Here is a 20,537-nt window from a genome sequence, read left to right as displayed (position 1 = left end):
AGACCGCCGCTACAGCCCCTCTGTAACCACCAGCCCTCCTCCCCAAGTCCCATTGCCTCCTCACCCAGACGCCCAAGAACACGGTGGGGGGGCCTCCGGCCACCCAATCACTCCACCCTAGATGATTTCCACAGCAATAAGTTTTAAAGTTTTAAAGTGCAGTGTGTCCTTTTCCTTCCCTCCTCCCCCACCCATCCCGGGCTACCTTTGCAATTATCCCCCTAGTTGTGTGCTCAATTAATAAAGAATGCATGAATGTGAAGTAACAATGACTTTATTGCCTCTGCAAGTGGTGCTTGAAGAGGGGAGGGGAGGGGAGGTTGGGGTGCTTGGTTTACAGGGTAGTAGAGTTAACCGGGTGCGTGGGGGGGGGGGCTGCGATTTCATCAAGGAGAAACAAACAGAAGTTTCACACCATATCCTGCCCAGTCACAAAACTAGTTTTCAAAGCCTCTCTGATGCGCACCGCGCCCTGCTGTGCTGCTCTAACCGACCTGGTGTCTGGCTGCGCGTAATCAGCGGCCAGGCGATTTGCCTCTACCTCCCACCCCGCCATAAATGTCTCCCCCTTACTCTCACAGATATTGTGGAGCGCACAGCAAGTAGCAATAACAATGGGGATATTCTTTTCGCTGAGGTCACAGCGAGTCAGTAAGCTGCGCCAGCGCGCTTTTAAACGCCCAAATGCACATTCCACCACCATTCGGCACTTGCTCAGCCTGTAGTTGAACAGGTCCTGACTCCTGTCCAGGCTGCCTGTGTATGGCTTCATGAGCCATGGCATTAAGGGGTAGGCTGGGTCCCCAAGGATCACGATAGGCATTTCAACATCCCCAATGGTTATTTTCTGGTCCGGGAAGAAAGTCCCTTCCTCCAGCTTTTGAAACAGAAGAGAGTGCCTGAAGACGCGAGCATCATGTACCCTTCCCGGCCAGCCCACGTTGATGTCGGTGAAACGTCCCTTGTGATCCACCAGGGCTTGCAGCAGCATTGAAAAGTACCCCTTGCGGTTTATGTACTCGGTGGCTTGGTGCGCCGGTGCCAAGATAGGGATATGGGTTCCGTCTATCGCCCCACCACAGTTTGGGAATCCCATTGCAGCAAAGCCATCCACTATGTCCTGCACGTTTCCCAGAGTCACTACCCTTGATATCACCAGGCCTCTCATTGCCCTGGCAACTTGGATCACAGCAGCCCCCACAGTAGATTTGCCCACTCCAAATTGATTCCCGACTGACCGGTAGCTGTCTGGCGTTGCAAGCTTCCACAGGGCTATCGCCACTCGCTTCTCAACTGTGAGGGCTGCTCTCATCTTGGTATTCTGGCGCTTCAGGGCAGGGGAAAGCAAGTCACAAAGTTCCATGAAAGTGCCCTTACGCATGCGAAAGTTTCGCAGCCACTGGGAATCGTCCCAGACCTGCAACACGATGCGGTCCCACCAGTCTGTGCTTGTTTCCCGGGCCCAGAATCGGCGTTCCATGGCATGAACCTGCCCCAGTAACACCATGATTTCCACATTGCTGGGGCCTGTGCCTTGTGAGAGGTCCATGTCAATTTCCTCATCACTATCGTCGCCGCGCTGCAATCGCCTCCTCCTCCTCAGCTGGTCCTCCTGGTTTTGCTTTGGCATGTCCAGGCTCTGCATATACTCCAGGACAATGCGCGTGGTGTTCATAGTGCTCATAATTGCCGCGGTGATCTGAGCGGGCTCCATGATCCCAGTGCTAGCTATGGCGTCTGGTCTGAAAAAAGGCGCGAAACTAGTATCTAAAGACCAGGGGAAGAAGGGAGGGAGGGAGGGAGGGAGGGAGGGGCGGGCGACTGACGACATGGCGTACAGGTACAGGGAATTAAAATCAAGAAAGGTGGCTGTGCATCAGGGAGAAATACAAACAACTGTCACACAGAATGCCCCCCCCCCCAGAGATTGAACTCCTAAGCCTGGGTTTAGCGGGCCGTTGATTTGACGGAGGGAGGGGGGAAGGAAATGAATAAAACACAAATCTATTTTTTACATCTTAAGACGACAGTGCAGCATGACTGATAGCCCTCGGCATTTTCTGGGTGCTTGGCAGCCAATACTTGGCAGCAAATAGTATACTACGACTGGTAACCATCATTGTCCAACGAGGACGGTTAAAGGCAAGGGGTTGCTGCTGTGTAGCAATGTAGCCCCACGTGTGCCAGCCACATGTCTGCCAGCACCCAGATCGCCCTCGGCCTTTTCTGGGTGCTTAGCAGACAATACTTGGCAGCAAATAGTATACTACGACTGGTAACCATCATTGTCCAACGAGGACGGTTAAAGGCAAGGGGTTGCTGCTGTACAGTAGCCAGAAGGCTCGGTAAAGGCGCTCAGGCTACAATAATCTATGAGCATTTCAGGCAACCTCTAAATTTACTTGCTTTCAGACCTGAGGAAAGCTCTTCTTTCAGATCTGCTGAGCACCCAGATTGCCCTCGGCCTCTTCTGGATGCTCAGCAGACAATACTGACAGGACGGTTACCAGTCGTAATAAACTATCTACTGCCAAAAGGCAAGGGGCTGGTGCAATGCAGCCCTACGGCTGCCAGCCCCACAGCTACCAGCATCCCGAGCGCCGATGAAGGCTACTACTCATGCTGCACCGTCTACCGCCAAAAGGCAGTAATCTGCTGCTGCTGTTTAGCAATGCAGTCACACGTTTGCCGGCACCCGGAAGACATATGGTGACGGTGAGCTGAGCTGAGCGGGCTCCATGCTTGGCGTGGTATGTTGTCTGCACAGGTAACCCAGGTAAAAAGGCGCGAATCTATTGTCTGCCGTTGCTGTGACGGCGGGGGAGGTGCGTGACGCAATGTACCCAGAACCCCCCGCGGCACTGCTTTGCATCATTCGGGCATTGCGATCTCAACCCATAATTCCAATGGGCGCCGGAGACTCCGGGAACTGTGGGATAGGTACCCATAGGTACCCATAGTGCAATGCGCCGGAAGTCGACGCTAGCCTCGGTACTGTGGACGCGGTCCGCCGACTTCATGCACTTAGAGCATTTTATGTGGGGACACACACAGTCGGCTGCATAAAACCGGCTTCTATAAATCCGGCTTCTATAAATCCGACCTAATTTTGTAGTGTAGACAAGCCCTCAGAGATTAACCTGCAGAGGTCACAGCAGAGTGGCAGGTGGCTGGCAGGCACAGCTGTTGAGAGCGGTGAGCAGACAGCAAGTGTGGTGAACCAACAGGAGTGGTAAGCAGGCAGCTGGCGGGAGCAGTGAGCAGGTGGTGGCTTCACCCCCCTACCACTCATGGTGTAGTAGTAGGATTCAGGTGGGAGGGAAATTCATGCAGATGCACCTCTGAACTCTGGGTCTGCACTGGGCTGGCCAGGGACAACAACTGTGAGTGGGGTGTTGGGGGGGGGGGGCACACCCAGGAACTTTGATGTTGGACTCAAGAACCTGAAGCAAAAGACACTGCCCCACGCACTCTGGGGTGGGTGTCCTGCTCATAGTTTTATGATTATGAATCCTGCTTCTGGCAGTGTTTTCCCTAATTAATGTTGGGTGACTTCCCTCCTTTCATTAAAAGTTTCTTTTCTACACTCAGACTCTGTGCTTGCTATCACAGAGTCTCCGAGTGATGCTCTGGAAGCCAGTGAGGACTCTGGGGGAGCATGCCTCCTCTCTGAGCATACTGTCTCCGGGACAAGAAGCTTACACAGCTTCCACCTTCCTGGGTCTGACCTCGGAGCATTCAGCATCCCCTTCCATACTGTGTACTTCCAGCGAGTCCACCCAGCCGGGGCTCCTGGGGAAGCCAGAGGGCTCTGCACCCCAACTCTACAGTCAGATGTGACTCTCAGCCAGACAGTAAAACAGAAGGTTTATTAGTCGACAGGAACACAGCGTAGGACAGAACTTGCTAGCACAGAAATTGGTGACTTTCAGCCAAGTCCATCTTGGGGGGAGGGGAGCCCAGAACCAGGGCTCTGGCCCTCCCCCTGCGCCCCAAGCTAGCCAAGACTGACTCACTTCCAGCTGCCTGGCCCCTGCCCTGCCTGTTGCTCCTCCTCTGGCCTTTGTCTCACTTGCCAGGCCAAGAGTCACCTGGTCGCATCCCCCTCCTGGGTCTCAGGTTAAGAAGGGGCACCCATAGCATCTGTGCAGGCAGCTGGAGCAGCCCCCGCAAAAGTCACACACTGTTATTCCCACCACCTAGACATTAGTGCAATACACAGGGAAACTGAGGCACACATAGCATTCATACAAAACAGTAAGACTCACATACAACATAACAAGGGAAAATCCCCACTACGTCACACTTGCGAGAGGGGAAATATCGCCTCTCAGAGGCACACTGGGTGTGGTGTGTAATTTTCCAGGTTACTGGGTGAGAGCCCGAGCCAGTTCTGTGTTGTATTGTTGAAAGGTGTTAGGTATAAGAAGTATAAACTGTTTAATATGTTCAATTAATTGTTTAATGAGGCGTTTATAAAGTAATGTTAAGTAAATCACTGGCTTTAAAATAAGATCCAATATGGAGTATATGAACTATTGACCCTTGGACTCCATCTCTGAGAGTGGACTTGTTTATCATTAAGACACAGGCTCAAACCAGTCAAAACCAGTTTTTCCCGCCAAAACCAGCCCTCAGCATTCCATCTCCTCAGAACTTTTCCCGCCACAAAAGCTTTATAAGGACTTGTTCAGCGCCTACGCGGCGCTGTCCACCCCAGCGACAGCACGTACACGGTCGGTCTTCACAGTGCTCCAGAGCTGAAGAGTGAAGAATACTATCGGTCCCACAGTGAGACAGAGGAAAAGAAGGCCTGTCATCATCATTCTTGCCACATCTTACCTGTGGAGGATCCTGCATTCCTGGTGTCCATCATCCCAGAGGGTCTCCTTGCCAGCGACAAAATCCAACAGTCGTCTGGACTTCCCAGTGCTCCTCCTCAAAGGCTCTAAATCAGCCAGAGAGTGGAAGGTCCTGGGCATCACACCTGTACGTTGTATCAGCTGCACCTGAACAGTAGGAAAGGTTTCTGTTTTGGGGCATCATTTATTGTTGTCCAGCTTCCAAGGAAGGGTTTATGGGTCTGAGCTTTAAGCTCCCAAAGCCATTCCCCAAATACATTTCATTGTATTAGTTAAGTTTGCATTTTCCCCTATTCCTCCCAGTTTTCTGTACCTTTACCCTGAATACACTTACCTTTGTTTGCACCAGATCACCTTGTCTCCTCTTTATTTTATTTACACCACACAAGGAGGGAGGCTAAATCCACTGGTGATAGATACAGGAGGGAGTCGAGTTTGCATCTTCTGAGAAAAGGGGCTTTCCTTTCCTATTTCTCCCCTACCATTTCTAAAATTTTTCTTTGAAGCGCTGCCTTATTCCCCTTGAGGTAACAAAGGGAACCCCTAGATATTGAACCAGGCCCTGGTTGCTGCCAGCTCCACCTGGCAGAAGGGTTACACAAGCCTCTCTATCTTCTCTTGCCTGGTTCTGGGTTTACCACGGGTGCTACTCTACTCCCCAATAGCTATGTTGCCCTCCCACCCTCTTGCCAGACTTCTTACTCCTGGGCTTCCTCTCCCCCTGGACTTCCTCCTAGCCCCGGTGACCTCGCTCCTCCCAGGGAGTGACTGCAGCCTCCTTCCCTTGCAGCCCTCTTCTTTTGCTTTTCCTTTTCTCTTTTTTATGGCAGAGCAGACTTGAATGAATAGTCTGCAGCCATTGCCAACCGTAATTCCTCAATATGTAGCAATGTATATCCTCTCGCTCTGCCCTGGGCCATTCAGGTAATGTACCAGTGCCTTTTTATTAACAGTGCCTTTACACTGTGTTATTTAGGAAAAATATCAGGGAATTTCTGTGTAACCTGACGCTGTTTGCATTCCTCAGAAAGCTTTTCCCTTTGTTTCTCAAAGCTCTGTCAGACCCAGAAAAGGCGATCCATTCTTTCTTCCACCTTCTGGAGTGTGCAGACTCCATCCTTGGGTCTGTTTATGGCCAGTCAGTGCTCTAAACAAAAGCACCTCATTAGTCCTAGCCAGACCCTGAAGTACGTTGTCACCCTGAACTCTAGGGCACAAGTCAAAGAAACTTCTTCCTCTTTTTTTCATTCATCCAGTTGTTTTTTGCCATTCCTCTTTTAAATGCATCTTTACTAGGCTTTTGAATTCCTGTTTACTCAAGGGTATTTCTGTGTCAATCCTTCTGTGACGAAGCAGGGGGTTTTCTTGTTGTTTTCAATGGTTTGCATGCAGAGGGTGTGGGACTCAGTTTCCCTGTGTGTTACTGGTTTAACCAGGTGGTGGGAGAGGGAGTTTGTTGTTACAGAGGGCCAGAAAATGGCCTGGAGAATGGATACCCCAGCGACTGGTGACCTGGAGGCCCAGCTCAGGAGTCACAGCCGGTTCTGGCCAGTGTGAGAACAATGGGCTGCGGAGAGAGGACCCTGGTGACCTGACCAGCTGGTTCCAGCCAGAGGGGAAACAAAGGATGGATGAGAGGAGAGGCTGAGAGGAGAGGAGGCCAGGCGGCTTGTTTACCTGGGACAGAAGACAAAGGACAGAGGCGGGACTTGGGGGCCGGTGATATCAGATGCCCAGATGGAAGGAGGGGTTTCTGGGCTGGGAGAGGAGAGCAGGTAGAGCACACCTAGAGGCTGAAGAGACCTAGATGTACTGTGCTGAGGGAGGCTAGGCCTGAGGCAGAGCCGTAACTAGCTATTTTTGCGCCCGAGGCAAGAATATAAAATTGTGCCCTCCCCCCTCCATATAATTTCATAATAGTCACTTTGTAAAAAAAAGAAAAATACGTAAATAACAAGAATAATAATGATAATAGAACATTTATTTATTTTAATCATAAGATCCACGTACAAAATCAACTAATACATACAAGGTGTGCATCATAGTGCATCATGAACTGTGGGGGTCAGGGTTGGGGCTTGCAGCCCGGCGGAGGGGTCGGGGTCAGGGCTCCCCTTGCAGCCACACACTGGGGTCAGGGTCGGGGCTCACAGCCCAGGGTCAGGGCTCACAGCCGCACAGTGGGGTCGGGGTCGGGGCTCGCAGCCGCACGCAGGGGTCGGGGTCAGGGCTCACAGGCCAGGGTCGGGGCTCGCAGCCGCACACTAGGGTCGAGGTCAGGGCTCACAGCCGTGCACCCGGGTTGGGGCTCACAGTCCGGCACAGGGGTCGGGGTCGGGGCTTGCAGCCTGGCGCAGGGGTCGGGGCTCACAGTCCGGCACAGGGGCCGGGGTCAGGGCTTGCAGCCCAGCGCAGGGGTCGGGGTCGGGGCTCGCAGCCCGCGCAGGGGTCGGGGCTCACAGTCCGGCGCAGGGTCGGGGTCGGGGCTCGCAGCCACGCATCCCTGTCAGGGTCGGAGCTCACAGCCCAGCGCAGCGGTCGGGGCTCGTAGCCCCGCAGCTCCACACAGGGGTCAGGGTCAGGGCTGGCAGCTCACAGTCGCGCGCCTGGGTTGGGGCTTGTAGCCCCGCAGCTACAGGGGTCGGGGCTCGCAGCCATGTGTCGTGGTCAGGGCTCACAGCCCGGCGCAGGGGTCGGGGCTCGCAACTTGCAGCTGCGTGCCGGGGTCGGGGCTCGTTGTTACCCCCCACATAACTGGGTCGCGACCCCCAGTTTGAGAACCAATGCTTTATAATTACTGTAGGGTGTATTCTATTTATTTTCCATTTACATTGTACATTTGCCATGACACAATGTGCATATTATGTGATTATAATTTTTCATAAAATAATAATTAAAAAACTTAATTTGTCTCTTTCTGCGCCCCTCAGCTTTGCGCGCCCGAGGCAAGTGCCTCACTCGCCTCGCCCTTGTTACGGCACTGGCCTGAGGCCCTGAGAGTTTCCTATGCTGTGTTCAGATGTTCAATAAACCCTCCTGTTTTACGCTGGCTGAGAGTCGCTCCGGTCTAGAGAACAGGGTTGCATTATTCCCTCTGGGTGTGGAGGCCCCAGGAATCCAGAGCGAGTGGGGGGTTCTGAGGGGGCCCACAGTGAGAGACAGGCGTGCTGAAGCCTCAGAGAGGTGCGGTTCCAGGAGGCAGAAGGGCCTACAGTTTAACCCCCAAGACAGAGTGGACTCCCGAGAAGGGCTGTAGCACTGAAGGGGGTTCCTCCCAGGGACCATACAGAGCCGAGAGAGAGCACAAGTCCTGAGAGTCCATGACACCTTCTTTACTGTGTTTCAGCTGCTTTGTTTGCCATTTCATTTCCTGTTGTCCCAGGATTCACTGGGATCCAAGCTAATGCTACACGTAGCCCTGTCTGTACCAACTCTGTTATTAGAAATATAACTGAATTGATTAAATCACTTCTACATGCTGAGACACCCTTTTTTAGTACCTTAAGGCCTGAGATTGAATCAAAAAAACTGACCACTGCTGCTGGGTGTACATCCCAGATCCAGTTTAATGCTGTCGTGACAGCTACATAGTCAGATATTCTTTTAGATGTACTAATTCCCATTTTGGTATAAATATGCTGTGACGGGGCAGAGCGGCCCCGCACTGGTACAGCAGGGGTTAACCCCTCCTTCCTAGCAGAGGAAGCCACACCCCAGAAGCTCTGCTGGGCATGCTCCAACTGGAGAACAGATATAAAAGCCTGCTCAGTCTGGGCTGACTGCTGGAGGAGAAGGATGCATGCTGCTAGCTCCTGCAGAGGGAGGGCCTGCGAGCCAGGATCTGGGAGTCAGTCAAGCCGAGGCACTACCTGAGACGCCGACGGAGGACATCCCAGGGGAGGAACAGACCGGAGGACCCCCCACCGCAGATGAACTGGTATTCACGGTAGGAAGTGACCCAGGGGAACTCTAGAGACAAACAGCGTTAGCGCTGCATTGACGCTTGGCGTGTTGTGGGCGGATCCCTGCCGAGCGAGGGGCAAGGAAAGCTTGCCACTACCAGGGCCCTGGGTTGGGGCTTGGTGGAGAGGGCGGGCCTGAATCCCCCAATCCCCGAACCGTTAGGGATCTTAGATGGACTCTGGCCACTAGGCCGTGCTACCCCGCTCGTAAGGGGGTTTATATGGACTCCGGCCACTAGGCCATGCTACCCTGCTCGTAAGGAGGTTTATCTGGACTCTGGCTGCTAGGCTGCGCTAACCCGCCTGTAAGGGGGTTTATATAGACTCCGACCACTAGGTCGTGCTACCACGCCAGATAGGGGTGATAGTAGGGAGAAAGGCCAAGAGGCCGTCACCGACCTCCCACAGAGAGACAGACGTTAGGACTTGAGAGTGGTGAGGTGCTGGCACCCCATCCTACCCCTGCCACAAAGGGGCGCTGGGGTACACGGTCTGCCACATATGCCAGCCCTCCTCTTTCTGTTTTTTCCCTTTTTTGGACTTATATATATGACAAAATCAACTCCACTTTTCATCTATATACTGGTACTCTTTATTTTTAATACCTACTGACTCTTTTTTACCCTTAGGTTTCTAAAACAAATCTAAATCTACATTTGGACATGCGACTTTCCATCCATAGCTAAGATTCCCATGACTAAAAGTTTTGTCTTTATTCAGTTTTTCCTTGTCTTTCAACTCCTGCATCCTCACTTTAACTTAACCGGCATGTGGAGTTCTAGCATCATATGCTATAGTTCTCTTATCAAATTCCCTACAATCCTCATAAATTTGTTTGGTACTTTAGTCATTGCAGTTCCCATTAACTTTGACCCAGAAAATTAGGTCCAGTACTTTCATTTGTAGTGTAACTGGCATTTCACTAGCAGCTCTCTGTAGCGTGCACACTGGTGTGGTAATAAATGAACTGCACACAATTTGGACTGCCTGGGCTTGTTTTAAATCTAATTTTAAAAGTTCTGATTATGATGCTGACCCAAAAGCTTGTCAGCCAGAGTCAATCCTGCATCTTGGCAGGGCTCAGACTAGAACTAGATGACCCTTGCAGTCCCTTCCAACCCTATGGGTCTATGATTCTAGTAACGGGTCTGATTAAGGCTCTGTATACCGTCAGCAGTGTTTTCTGATCCATCCCCCAAATAGACCCAGCAAGGCTTGTAAGCAGGTTAATCCTTCTGGTACATTTATCTTTAAAATAGTTTTATGATCTTTCCAAAGTAATATAGTATCAAATATTACCCCTGCTAATGCGAACCTTTTAACTCTACCTATTTGTTCTCCATACAGATACATATCACATTCCTTTGTATCTTGTTCCTTTTTGTAAAGCTCAGTCCTTTGGGTTTAGCAATGGAGAACGTGAAGCCCCAGGCATCTCCTCCAGGCAGAGGCTCTCTTAGCACTTTGTGGTTCTCCCTTTCTTGCTCCTGACCCACAGAGTGCAATCATCTGTGACTAGAGTGACACTTCCCCAGCACGTATTTGTTTGCAGAGATCATTTATCATATTAAGTAAGGCTGGGCTGATGGCACTTCCCGGTGGTGTGCCATTTGGAATATTGTATATATCCAACATAACTTTCCCAACTCTGACCTGCATGCTCCTTTTACTCAGAAATTCTCTATTCACCCATCCATTCTTCCCCTTGTCCCTAGTGCATCTGCTTTGTACATCAAGCCTTCCCTCCATAGTATGTTATACACCTTTTCAATCGCTAGAAAGACAGTAATCTTGAAGCCCTTGTGCATCAGATATTTTTTGTTATTCAGTTTCTAATTGAGCAATGTGATCAGTGGTGCATCTTCCTCTCCTAACCCCGATCTGCACTGTATCTGTAATGCCATTGTTTTCCAAATAGGCAGCCAATCTTTCACTCTCCATTCTCCCCATCATTTTACCCAAAAAGGCCATAAGGGCAATCACTCCTTTTCCCAATATAGTGTTAAATAATTCCAAGAGAACCCTCAAACTACTTTCACAGAGATATTTAAATAGTATGTTACATATATTATCTTTACTGGGGATCTATTCTTGCTGATATCAATAGCTTTCTCAAGTTCTCTCATTCAGAACCATTTATTAATAGAATCATAGGACTGGAAGGGACCTCGAGAGGTCATCTAGTCCAGTCCCCTGCACTCATGGCAGGACTTTAGTATTATCTAGACCATCCCTTACAGGTGTTTGTCTGACCTGCTCTTAAAACTCTCCAATGATAGAGATTCCACAAACTCCCTAGACAATTTATTCCAGTGCTTTAATCACGCTGACAGTTAGGAAGTTTTTTCTAATGTCCAACCTAAACCGCCCTTGCTGCAATTTAAGCCCATTGCTTCTTGTCCTGTGCTCAGAGGTTAAGAAGAAAAATTTTTCTCCCTCCTCCTTGTAATAACCTTTTATGCACTTGAAAACTGTTATCGTGTCCCCTCTGTCTTCTCTTTTCCAGACTAAACAAACCCAATTTTTTCAATCTTCCCTCATAAGTTATGTTTCTAGGCCTTTCATCATTTTTGTTGCTCTTCTCTGGATGTTCTCCAATTTGTCCACATCTTTCCTGAAATATGGCGCCCAGAACTGGACACAATACTACAGCTGAGGCCTAATCAGCATGGAGTAGAGCGGAAGAATTACTTCTCATGTCTTACTTACAACACTCCTGCTAATACATTGAAGAATGATGTTCGCTTTTTTAGAAACAGTGTTACACTGTTGACTCAGTGGTGCACTATGACCCCCAGATCCCTTTCTGCAGTACTCCTTCGTAGGCAGTGATTTCCCATTTTGTTCTGATTGTTCCTTCCTAAGTGGAGCACTTTGCATTTGCCTTATTGAATTTCATCCTATTTACTTCAGACCATTTCTCCAGTGTGTTCAGATCATTTTGGATTTTTATCCTATCCTCCAGCTTGCTATTGTCCACAAACTTTATAAGTGTACTCTCTATGCCATTATCTAAATCATTGATGAAGATATTGAGCAGAACCAGACCCAGAACTGATCCCTGCAGGACCCCACTCATTATGCCCTTCCAGCATGACTATGAACCACTGATAACTACTCTCTGGGAACAATTTTCCAACCAGTTATGCACCCACCTTATAGTAGTTCCATCTAGGCTGCATTTCCCTGGTTTGTTTGAGTATATCATTATTCAGTATAGTATCTTCATGTTTAGCCCAACTACATAATAGATCATTATTCTCTTCAATGAATTGTCTTTTAATCTGGTGGAAAACTTCACTTTGGTTTTCATCGTTACTCAGCCCTTGGAACGTTTCTGCTAAAACTTCTGCTTTTTCATTATCAGAACTTCTAACTATGTTGTCAGTCCCAATAAGACCTGGGATGTGGCTATTCTTCATCTGAATTCCATTAATTCTTCTGATTTGTCTGTATATTTCTGATGTCTTGGTATCTTTGTTTATCTCTCCACAGTACTTCCTCCAACTTCCTTTGATCTTTTTTATAATTCTAACCCCCCTTAGATCCAGGGATGGAGCCAACCTCCTCAGGGACAATGAATTGATCAATGCACAATGGAAGGAATATTTTGAAGACCTCCTGAATTGTGACTCCAATGTTGATGAAAGCATCTTTGACTTAATCTTTCAACATCCCATCAGCAATGACCTCAGAATCCCCCCAACACTCATCAAGGTAAAGAAAGCCATCACACAGATGAAGAACAATAAGGCATCTGGACCTGCTGAAATTTTCAGAGGAGGAGGAGAAGAACTGGTTCACCAGCTTCATGCCCTAATCCTTAAGATTTGGAACTCAGAAGACATCCCAGACAATCTTAGGGATGCCATGATCGTCATCATCTTCAAGAAAGGAGGCAAATCGGATGGTGGAAACTATCAAGGAACCACCCTGTTGTCCACCTCTGGAAAGATTCTTGTCAGAATTATCTTAACCAGCTGCTCCCTCTGGCAGAGGAAATTCTCCAAGAATTGCAGTGTGGATTCAGATCATCTCGAGGAACCGCCCACCAACTTCAAGAAAAGTGCCGCGAAAAACATCAATCTCTACATGGCCTTCATCAACATCACAAAAGCATTCGACTCCATCAATTGTGAGGCTCTGTGGAGAATTGTCCTTAAATTTGGATGCCTGCCAAAAATTATTTGTTGTTCTTCAACTCCTCCATACCAGGGGCATGCGCAGGAATTTAATTTGACCGCTTTACACATTAAACCATATCAACGCTGTGACGAAGTTCCTCCTCTGTCTTGGTGGGTCCTGCGCTTATTGGTGGATTTTCTTGCCTCAGAGATTCACCATGTGGGTTGGGGAACAGCCCAGAGACCTTCCCCTCTGGAAGAACCCACAGTCCAGGTCAATTGGGAGGTTTGGGGGGAACCCGGGCCCGCCCTCTACTCCGGGTTCCAGCCCAGGGCCCTGTGGACTGCAGCTGTCTATAGTGCCTCCTGTAACAGCTGCATGACAGCTACAACTCCCTGGGCTACTTCCCTATGGCCTCCTCCAAACACCTTCCATATTCTCACCACAGGACCTTCCTCCTGGTGTCTGATAACGCTTGTGCTTCTCAGTCCTCCAGCAGCACACCCTCTCACTCTCAGCTCCTTGCACCTCTTGCTCCCAGCTTCTCACACTCGCACCACAAACTGAAGTGAGCTCTTTTTAAAACCCAGGTGCCCTGATTAGCCTGCTTCAATTGATTCTAGCAGCTTCTTCTTAATTGGCTCCAGGTGTCCTAATTAGCCTGCCTGCCTTAACTGGTTCTAGCAGGTTCCTGATTACTCTAGTGCAGCCCCTGCTCTGGTCACTCAGGGAACAGAAAACTACTCATCCAGTGACCAGTATATTTGCCCTCTACCAGACTCCTGTACCCCACTGGTCTGGGTCTGTCACAACTCGCACACATACATCAAATGCAGAGAAATAAACAGCAGTACACTTACCATTCCAATGAAAATCCATGTGCCATGAAGCCATCTGAATAAATGTATCCACAACCTCTTCTGTGTTAACACTGTTGTTCAAGTCAGTCTACTGCAAGAATTAACAGTTGTTGAAGACAAGCGTCTGTAAGGCTGCTTCGAAGTCTACTAAGGATGTGCTTTTTACCACTAAAACATCTTTCTGCAGTTGCAACTGTAACAGGTAGCATTGCCAAAAGCACCAATAGGTCATAGGCATGTGCAGCACATTTCAGTAGGGTGTGCACCCAGGGAATTTTATTTATTTATTTATTTTTAAAGGTGAACATTTATTGAATACTCAATCTCCCTCCAACCCCATAGGGTGAGCGAAGCTTTCTGCTTCCCCCTCGGCAGGTGCACCTACTGCCCACAGCCCTGTGCTGGGCAGGTCTTCTGGATGGCTGGAGAGTTACCCACCCCCAAGGGGCCCCTAGTAGCAGTCGTGGTAGGGCCGTGCACCATGGAGCTGTAGTTGCAACAGTGTGATGACCTTGAAATTTTCATAATATTTTGTATGAATGCTGTGTGTGCCTCAGTTTCCCTTATGTGCTGCATGTTTAATTCGGTGGGGGAAAGGGTTGTTTAATGTCTGCAGAGACTGAGAGGACCATGTATGATTAATGACTGACTTTCTGGGGCCTGGGCCCCACATCCATGGAGAACCCAGAAGACAATGGCCTGGACATTCATAGAAGCATAGAATATCAGGGTTGGAAGGGACCTCAGGAGGTCATCTAGTCCAATCCCCTGCTCAAAGCAGGACCAACACCAACTAAATCATCCCAACCAGGGTTTTGTCAAGCCGGGCCTTAAAAACCTCTAAGGAGGGAAATTCCACCACTTCCCTAGGTAACCCATTCCAGTGCTTCACCATCCTCCTAGTGTTTCCTCATATCCAACCTGGACCTCCCCCACTGCAACTTGAGACCATTGCTTCTTGTTCTGTCATCTGCCACCACTGAGAACAGCCTAGCTCTATCCTCTTTGGAACCCCCATTGAGGTAGTTGAAGGCTGCTATCAAATCCCCCCTCACTCTTCTCTTCTGCAGACTAAATAACCCCAGTTCCCCCAGCCCCCTAATCTTTTTCGTTGCCCTCCACTGGACTCTCACCATTTTGTCCACATCCCTTCTGTACTGGGGGGACCAAAACTGGACACAATACTCCAGATGTGGCCTCACCAGTGCTGAATAGAGGGGAATAATCACTTCCCTCAATCTGCTGGCAATGCTCCTACTAATGCAGCCCAATATGTCATTAGCCTTCTTGGCAACAAGGGCACACTGCTGACTCATATCCAGTTCTCGTCCACTGTAATCCCCAGGTCCTTTTCTGCAGAACTGCTGCTTAGCCAGTCGGTCCCCAGCCTGTAACGGTGCATGGGATTCTTCCTTCCTAAGTACAGGACTCTGCACTTGTCCTTGTTGAACCTCATTAGATTTCTTTTGGCCCAATCCTCCAATTTGTATAGGTCACTCTGAACCCTATCCCTACCCTCCAGCATATCTATCTCTCCCCCCAGCTTAGTGTCATCTGTGAACTTGCTGAGGGTGCAATTCATCCCATCATCCAAATCAATAATAAAGATGTTGAACAAAACCGACCCCTGGGGTACTCCGCTTGATACCGGCTGCCAACTAGACATCAAGCCATTGATCACTACCCGTTGAGCCTGACAATCTAGCCAGCTTTCTATCCACCTTAGAGTCCATTCATCCAATCCATACTTTTTTAAATTGCTGGCAAGAATACAGTATCAAAAGCTTTGCTAAAGTCAAGATACTGTATATCACATCCACCGCTTTCCCAATATCCACAGAGTCAGTTATCTCATCTTAGAAGGCAATGAGGTTGGTCAGGCATGACTTGCCCATGGTGAATCCATGTTGACTGTTCCTGATCACCTTCCTCTCCTCCAAGTGCTTCAAAATGGATTCTTTGAGGATCTGCTCCATGATTTTGCCGGGGACGAAAGTGAGGCTGACCAATCTGTAGTTCCCTGGGTTCTCTTTCTTCCCATATGGGCACTATATTTGTCTTTTTCCAATCGTCCGGGACCTCCCCTGATAGCCACGAATTTTCAAAGATAATGGCCAGTGACTCTGCAATCACATCAGCCAACTCCTTCAGCACCCTTGGATGCATTAGATCTGGACCCAGGGACTTGTGCATGTCCAGCTTTTCTAAGTAGTCCTTAACCACTTCTTTCACCACTGAGGGCTGCTCACCTCCTCCCCATACTGTCGGTACCTAGTAACGAATGACCATGGACACAGACCCCTGTGCGTGAAGTCAGCCAGTTTTGACCAACTGGAGAACAAAAGGTTGAGAAGGAGGGCCAGGTAACCATGTTTGCCTGGGAACAGGAACAAAGGACTGAAAAGGGCCAGGTAGGGTTGTATACTGTGGGCTGCTGGAAGCAGGAGACACTTCTGGACTGGGGTTAAGAGAGAATGCTGGCCTCTGGACAGACCCAGTAACCTTGCTGTAACTTTCCATTCTCTATGCTAACCAAGGACTGTCTACGCTCTGTTCCAGACATCTAATAAACCTTCCTGCTTTACAAAGCGGGCTGAGAGCAGGGGCAGCTCCAGGCACCAGCGCAGCAAACGTGTTCCTGGGGTGGCAAGCCGGGGCGGGGGCGGCAGTCAGGGAGCCTTCGGCGGCGTTTCTGCGGGAGGTCCGCGGGACGCCGAAGGCGCGGGACCGGCAGATCACCCGCAGAAACGCCGCCAAAGGCTGCCTCACTGCCGTTCTTGGGGCAGCAAAAAACATAGAGCCGCCCCTGGCTGAGAGTCACTGCAGAGTCAGGAAGTCGGGGGTGCAGTGCTCCCTTTGGGGATGCAAGTCTCCCCAGGCATCCAGTTCAGGTGGGATCTGTGACACTCAGCAACGCCAGCCCCTCATTACTCTGCCTGTGGGGAGCCCCAGGCAGGTCTTGTCACCCCTTTACATTCTGTTTGGCTGCTGGCTTAAAAGGTCAAAATGAACATGACAGTGATCTGGCTCCATGCGAGCCCCAAAGCCAACACCCCGAACATGGGGGCCAAACTCCTGGCCCAAATCCAGAGCCGAATTTGGCTCAAACAAGGGGCTGCACAGAGCTAGACACACATCACATCAGAGGGTACTAAGCGCAGCACATAACCTGCTTGGGGCATGAGCGGGGACTGCCAGTTACTATGCAGCTGTGCAGCCCAGCCTGATGGAGCCCTGGGGTGGGGCAGCTTGCCCATTTAATGGACTGCAGAGCCAGGGCCTAAGCAAGCCCTGGCCTAAGAAGAAGCCCAACAAGCAGATGTTGGGAACCAGCTGATCCAACTAACCAGCAGCTAATGCTTGGCTCCAACTCCCAGCTGGGAGACATAAGTGAGGACCTAGCCCTGTAAGGGGGGCAGTCCCTTTAGAGACAAATGCTTCCCTGAGCATGGGCAGGCGCAGGCTCCAGCAGGGTCATGACCCTTGAGCTACTGGGGGAAAGGACCCTGCAGTTGCAGGCCAGGTCAGGGCTATCACGGTTGTTTCTTGTCAATATGTCTTGCCTTTGTATGGCAGAGGAACACGAGGGCCCGTGCTGAAAGCTAACACTGAGCCTGGGTATGGCTGACGTTTGTCCCCAGGCTGCTAGACAGGCCCGCCCAGGCTCTAGTAGGGTGACCAGATCACCCAGGTCAAATATCGGGACGCGTGGCGGGGGGGCGGGGCAAAAAAAAAAAAAAGGTGGCAGAGCACAAAAAAAACCCCACCCCCCCTTCCTCCACAAGTGCTGGAGGGAGGCCCCGGAGACGCAGGGGGAGCGGGGTGCTGTGAGTGAGAGTCCGGCCTGGCCCCCGAGCGCAGGCAGGACTCAGTCGGGCGGTAGGGAGAGTAGGGGGGCGGCCCGCGGGGCCAGGCGGCGGCTGTTCTCCCCCCCTGGGCAGCGGGACTCGGGAGCAGCCGCTGCTGCAGCTCCCACTGCCATGGGGGGAGGAAGCGGCCGATGGCCAAGCTCGGCGGCTGCGGCTGCGGCTCTGGCGTCCGGGCCCGAACCCCCCGAGCCCGGGCCTGTTGCGGGGACCCAGCAGCGCGCACGCTGCGCCCAGCCCCTGGCCAGTCACGTTTGGGCTGGCTGCCCAGCTGGTGCAATCCTACGGCGGCCCCGGAGTGGGGGCAGCAGGCTCCAGCCGCCCCGTCCTGCTTGGGTCCCACAGGGAAACGAACGGGGCTGGGCTGCCGATGCCTCCGCCGCGGGGCTGTCGCGGGATTGCACCAGCTGGGCAGCCAGCCCAGACGCGACTGGCCAGGGGCTGGGCGCAGCGTGCGCGCTGCTGGGTCCCCGCAACAGGCCCGGGCTCGGGGGGTTTGGGCCCGGGCGCCAGAGCCGCAGCCGCCGAGCTTGGCCATCGGCCGCTTCCTCCCCCCGCGGCAGTGGGAGCTGCAGCAGCGGCTGCTCCCAAGTCCCGCTGCCCGGGGGGGAGAACAGCTGCTGCCTGGCCCCGCGGGCCGCCCCCCTCCTCTCCCTACCGCCCGACTGAGTCCTGCCTGCGCTCGGGGCCAGGCCGGACTCTCACTCACCCCGGCCCCGTGCTCCCCCTGCGTCTCCGGGGCCTCCCTCCACAAGCGCTGGAGGGAGGAGGAATGGCGAGCCTGGGAAAGAGGCGGGGATTTGGGGAGGGAGCCAATGAGGGAAGGAGGGGGTGGAGTCGGGGGGGGGGGGGGGCGAGCACTTCTGGGCTCCGGAGCATTTGCTTGTTTGTCCAGTGTCCCAACCTAACATCGGTCGGGACGCGGGACAAACAAGCAAATATCGGGACAGTCCTGATAAAATCGGGATGTCTGGTCACCCTAGGCTCTAGGGACAGCATGGCCAGGGCCGGCTTTAGGCCGATTCCCCCGAATTGGGCCCCGCGCCTAAGAGGGCCCCACGCAGTGCCATAACAAGGACGAGGTGATCGGGCAGCGTCCCTGCCGGAAGGAAAGCTGTGCGGCTCTCCCGGAAGCAGCCTGCTGCTGCTTCTATGGCAACGAGAGACACTGACGCTGGCCGGCAGAGGGCTGAGGCAGAGGCAACGGCTGTTGCACGTCAGGAGGGGGGAGGAGGCACACATGTGCTTCGCAGCCCTCCCCTCCCCTCCCCTCCTCTGGCACCCACCTGGAGGAGACGCCGAGGGGGCTTCCGGTCCGGTGGGAGACAGGATCATCTGCAGTGGACCTCACTCACCTGAGCAGCTGCTGGGGCTTCGGTCAGTGAGTGTTTGAGCCTGTGATTCCCCTCCAGCCGCCACTCCTGCAAACACTGGGCAAGGGGCAGCCTCATCCCCCACCCCCAGTGAGGCTATGGTGAGGGGCAGCAGGGGAGGAAGGAAGCCACATGTGATGGCAGTCCCCTCCCCCCCAGCACCCACCACCCCCTGTCTGGCCCCCAAACTCCGTCCCAGAGCCTGCACCCACCCCTCTGCACTGTATATAATTCATGTATGTAATATATAATTTTGTTATTATTTATATAGTCATGGAAAGTAAATAATACATGGAAGAAATGAAAGGGTTTTTTTTAAGTGTTTTTTTTTTTAAGTCATCCCTGCCGGGGGCCCCTGCCGAAACTGTTCGAATTGGGCTCCGCACTTCCTAAAGCCGGCCCTGAGCATGGCTCCTGATGCACTGTTAAAATATGTGTGTCGGGGGGGGGGGGGGAGGAGGAGAGAATTAGAGCCATAGCAGCAGCTGTGCAGATTCTGACCCCAACGCAGTTGCAGCGCAGCAGCTACCCCAGCCGCAAAAGCAGCAGGAGGAACAGCAGCAGTTTGTGTTGCCTGTTAATGCTCGAGAATCAGAGCCCATGGGTGGGTGTGGGGCCGCAGTTCCTTGGGGAGAGGGAGGAGTCCTCTCCAAAATGGGACTACAAGATGACCCTGAGGCTTCCTAGAGCCTTTTGAGCAGGTGGCCGGCGTGTACTAGTGGCCGAGCAGGAACTAGTTGCTGAGATTGCACCTGCCTGAGAGGAGGCTCAGGTGGCTGATTGTGCAGTGGGGATAGAGGCAGAAAAGGACTATGGGACACTCACACTAGACCCCCTAGGCGTAGTGAGGAGGACTAACCATTTGCTGTAGGCTCCTGGCCAAGGGCCAGAGCCCAACGACTCCAGCATTTTGGTTCTCACTAGCCAAAACTAGAGTGTGGTGCTGGCAGACTGGGTGCCAGATCACGTCAAAGTCCTCCTGCTGCGACTGAGCGCTGACAGATACGCAGCTGGGACCAGGCTGGCTCACCCCTGTGTCACTGTCATTAAACTATGCATGAGGGTTATAAGAGTGTGTTTACTGTTCAGACTTTATTGAGTGCTTGTAAGTTGCTGCCAGCATTCATCTCAGGCTACGTCTTCACTACGGGGGGGCGATTTAAGATACGCAAATTCAGCTATGCGAATAGCGTAGCTGAATTCGATGTATCCGAGCCGACTTACCCTGCTGCGAGGACGGCGGCAAATCGACCTCCGCGGCTCCCCCATCGACCGTGCTTACTCCTACCTGCGCTGGTGGAGTACAAGCGTCGATTCGGGAATCGATTGTCGCGTCCCGACGAGACGCGATAATTCGATCCCCGAGAGATCGATTTCTACCCGCCGATTCAGGCGGGTAGTGAAGTCGTAGCCTCACTTACAACAACTGCATCCTGTATTGTACGGCAATATTTGTGTGTTTGCACTGTAACTGTGTAAATCACCAAAC

General features: G+C 51.7%; 1 protein-coding gene across 1 annotated transcript in view; it reads left to right on the top strand.

The window, feature by feature from the left end:
• The window catches only part of LOC135881557 (toll-like receptor 7), a 33,436-nt gene extending 14,589 nt beyond the window's left edge, over window positions 1-18,847 (top strand). The window contains exons 2-4 of the mRNA XM_065408220.1: window positions 12,370-12,959; window positions 15,751-15,804; window positions 18,726-18,847. Coding sequence (XP_065264292.1) covers window positions 12,370-12,959; window positions 15,751-15,804; window positions 18,726-18,847 — 766 coding nt within the window. The remainder of the gene's footprint in view (window positions 1-12,369; window positions 12,960-15,750; window positions 15,805-18,725) is intronic.
• Window positions 18,848-20,537: the final 1,690 nt, after the last annotated feature.

This window comes from Emys orbicularis, chromosome 7 (genome assembly GCF_028017835.1).
Source record: "Emys orbicularis isolate rEmyOrb1 chromosome 7, rEmyOrb1.hap1, whole genome shotgun sequence".
In the NCBI taxonomy this organism is placed as follows: domain Eukaryota; kingdom Metazoa; phylum Chordata; order Testudines; family Emydidae; genus Emys; species Emys orbicularis.
This window is presented reverse-complemented; position numbering and strand designations above follow the sequence as displayed.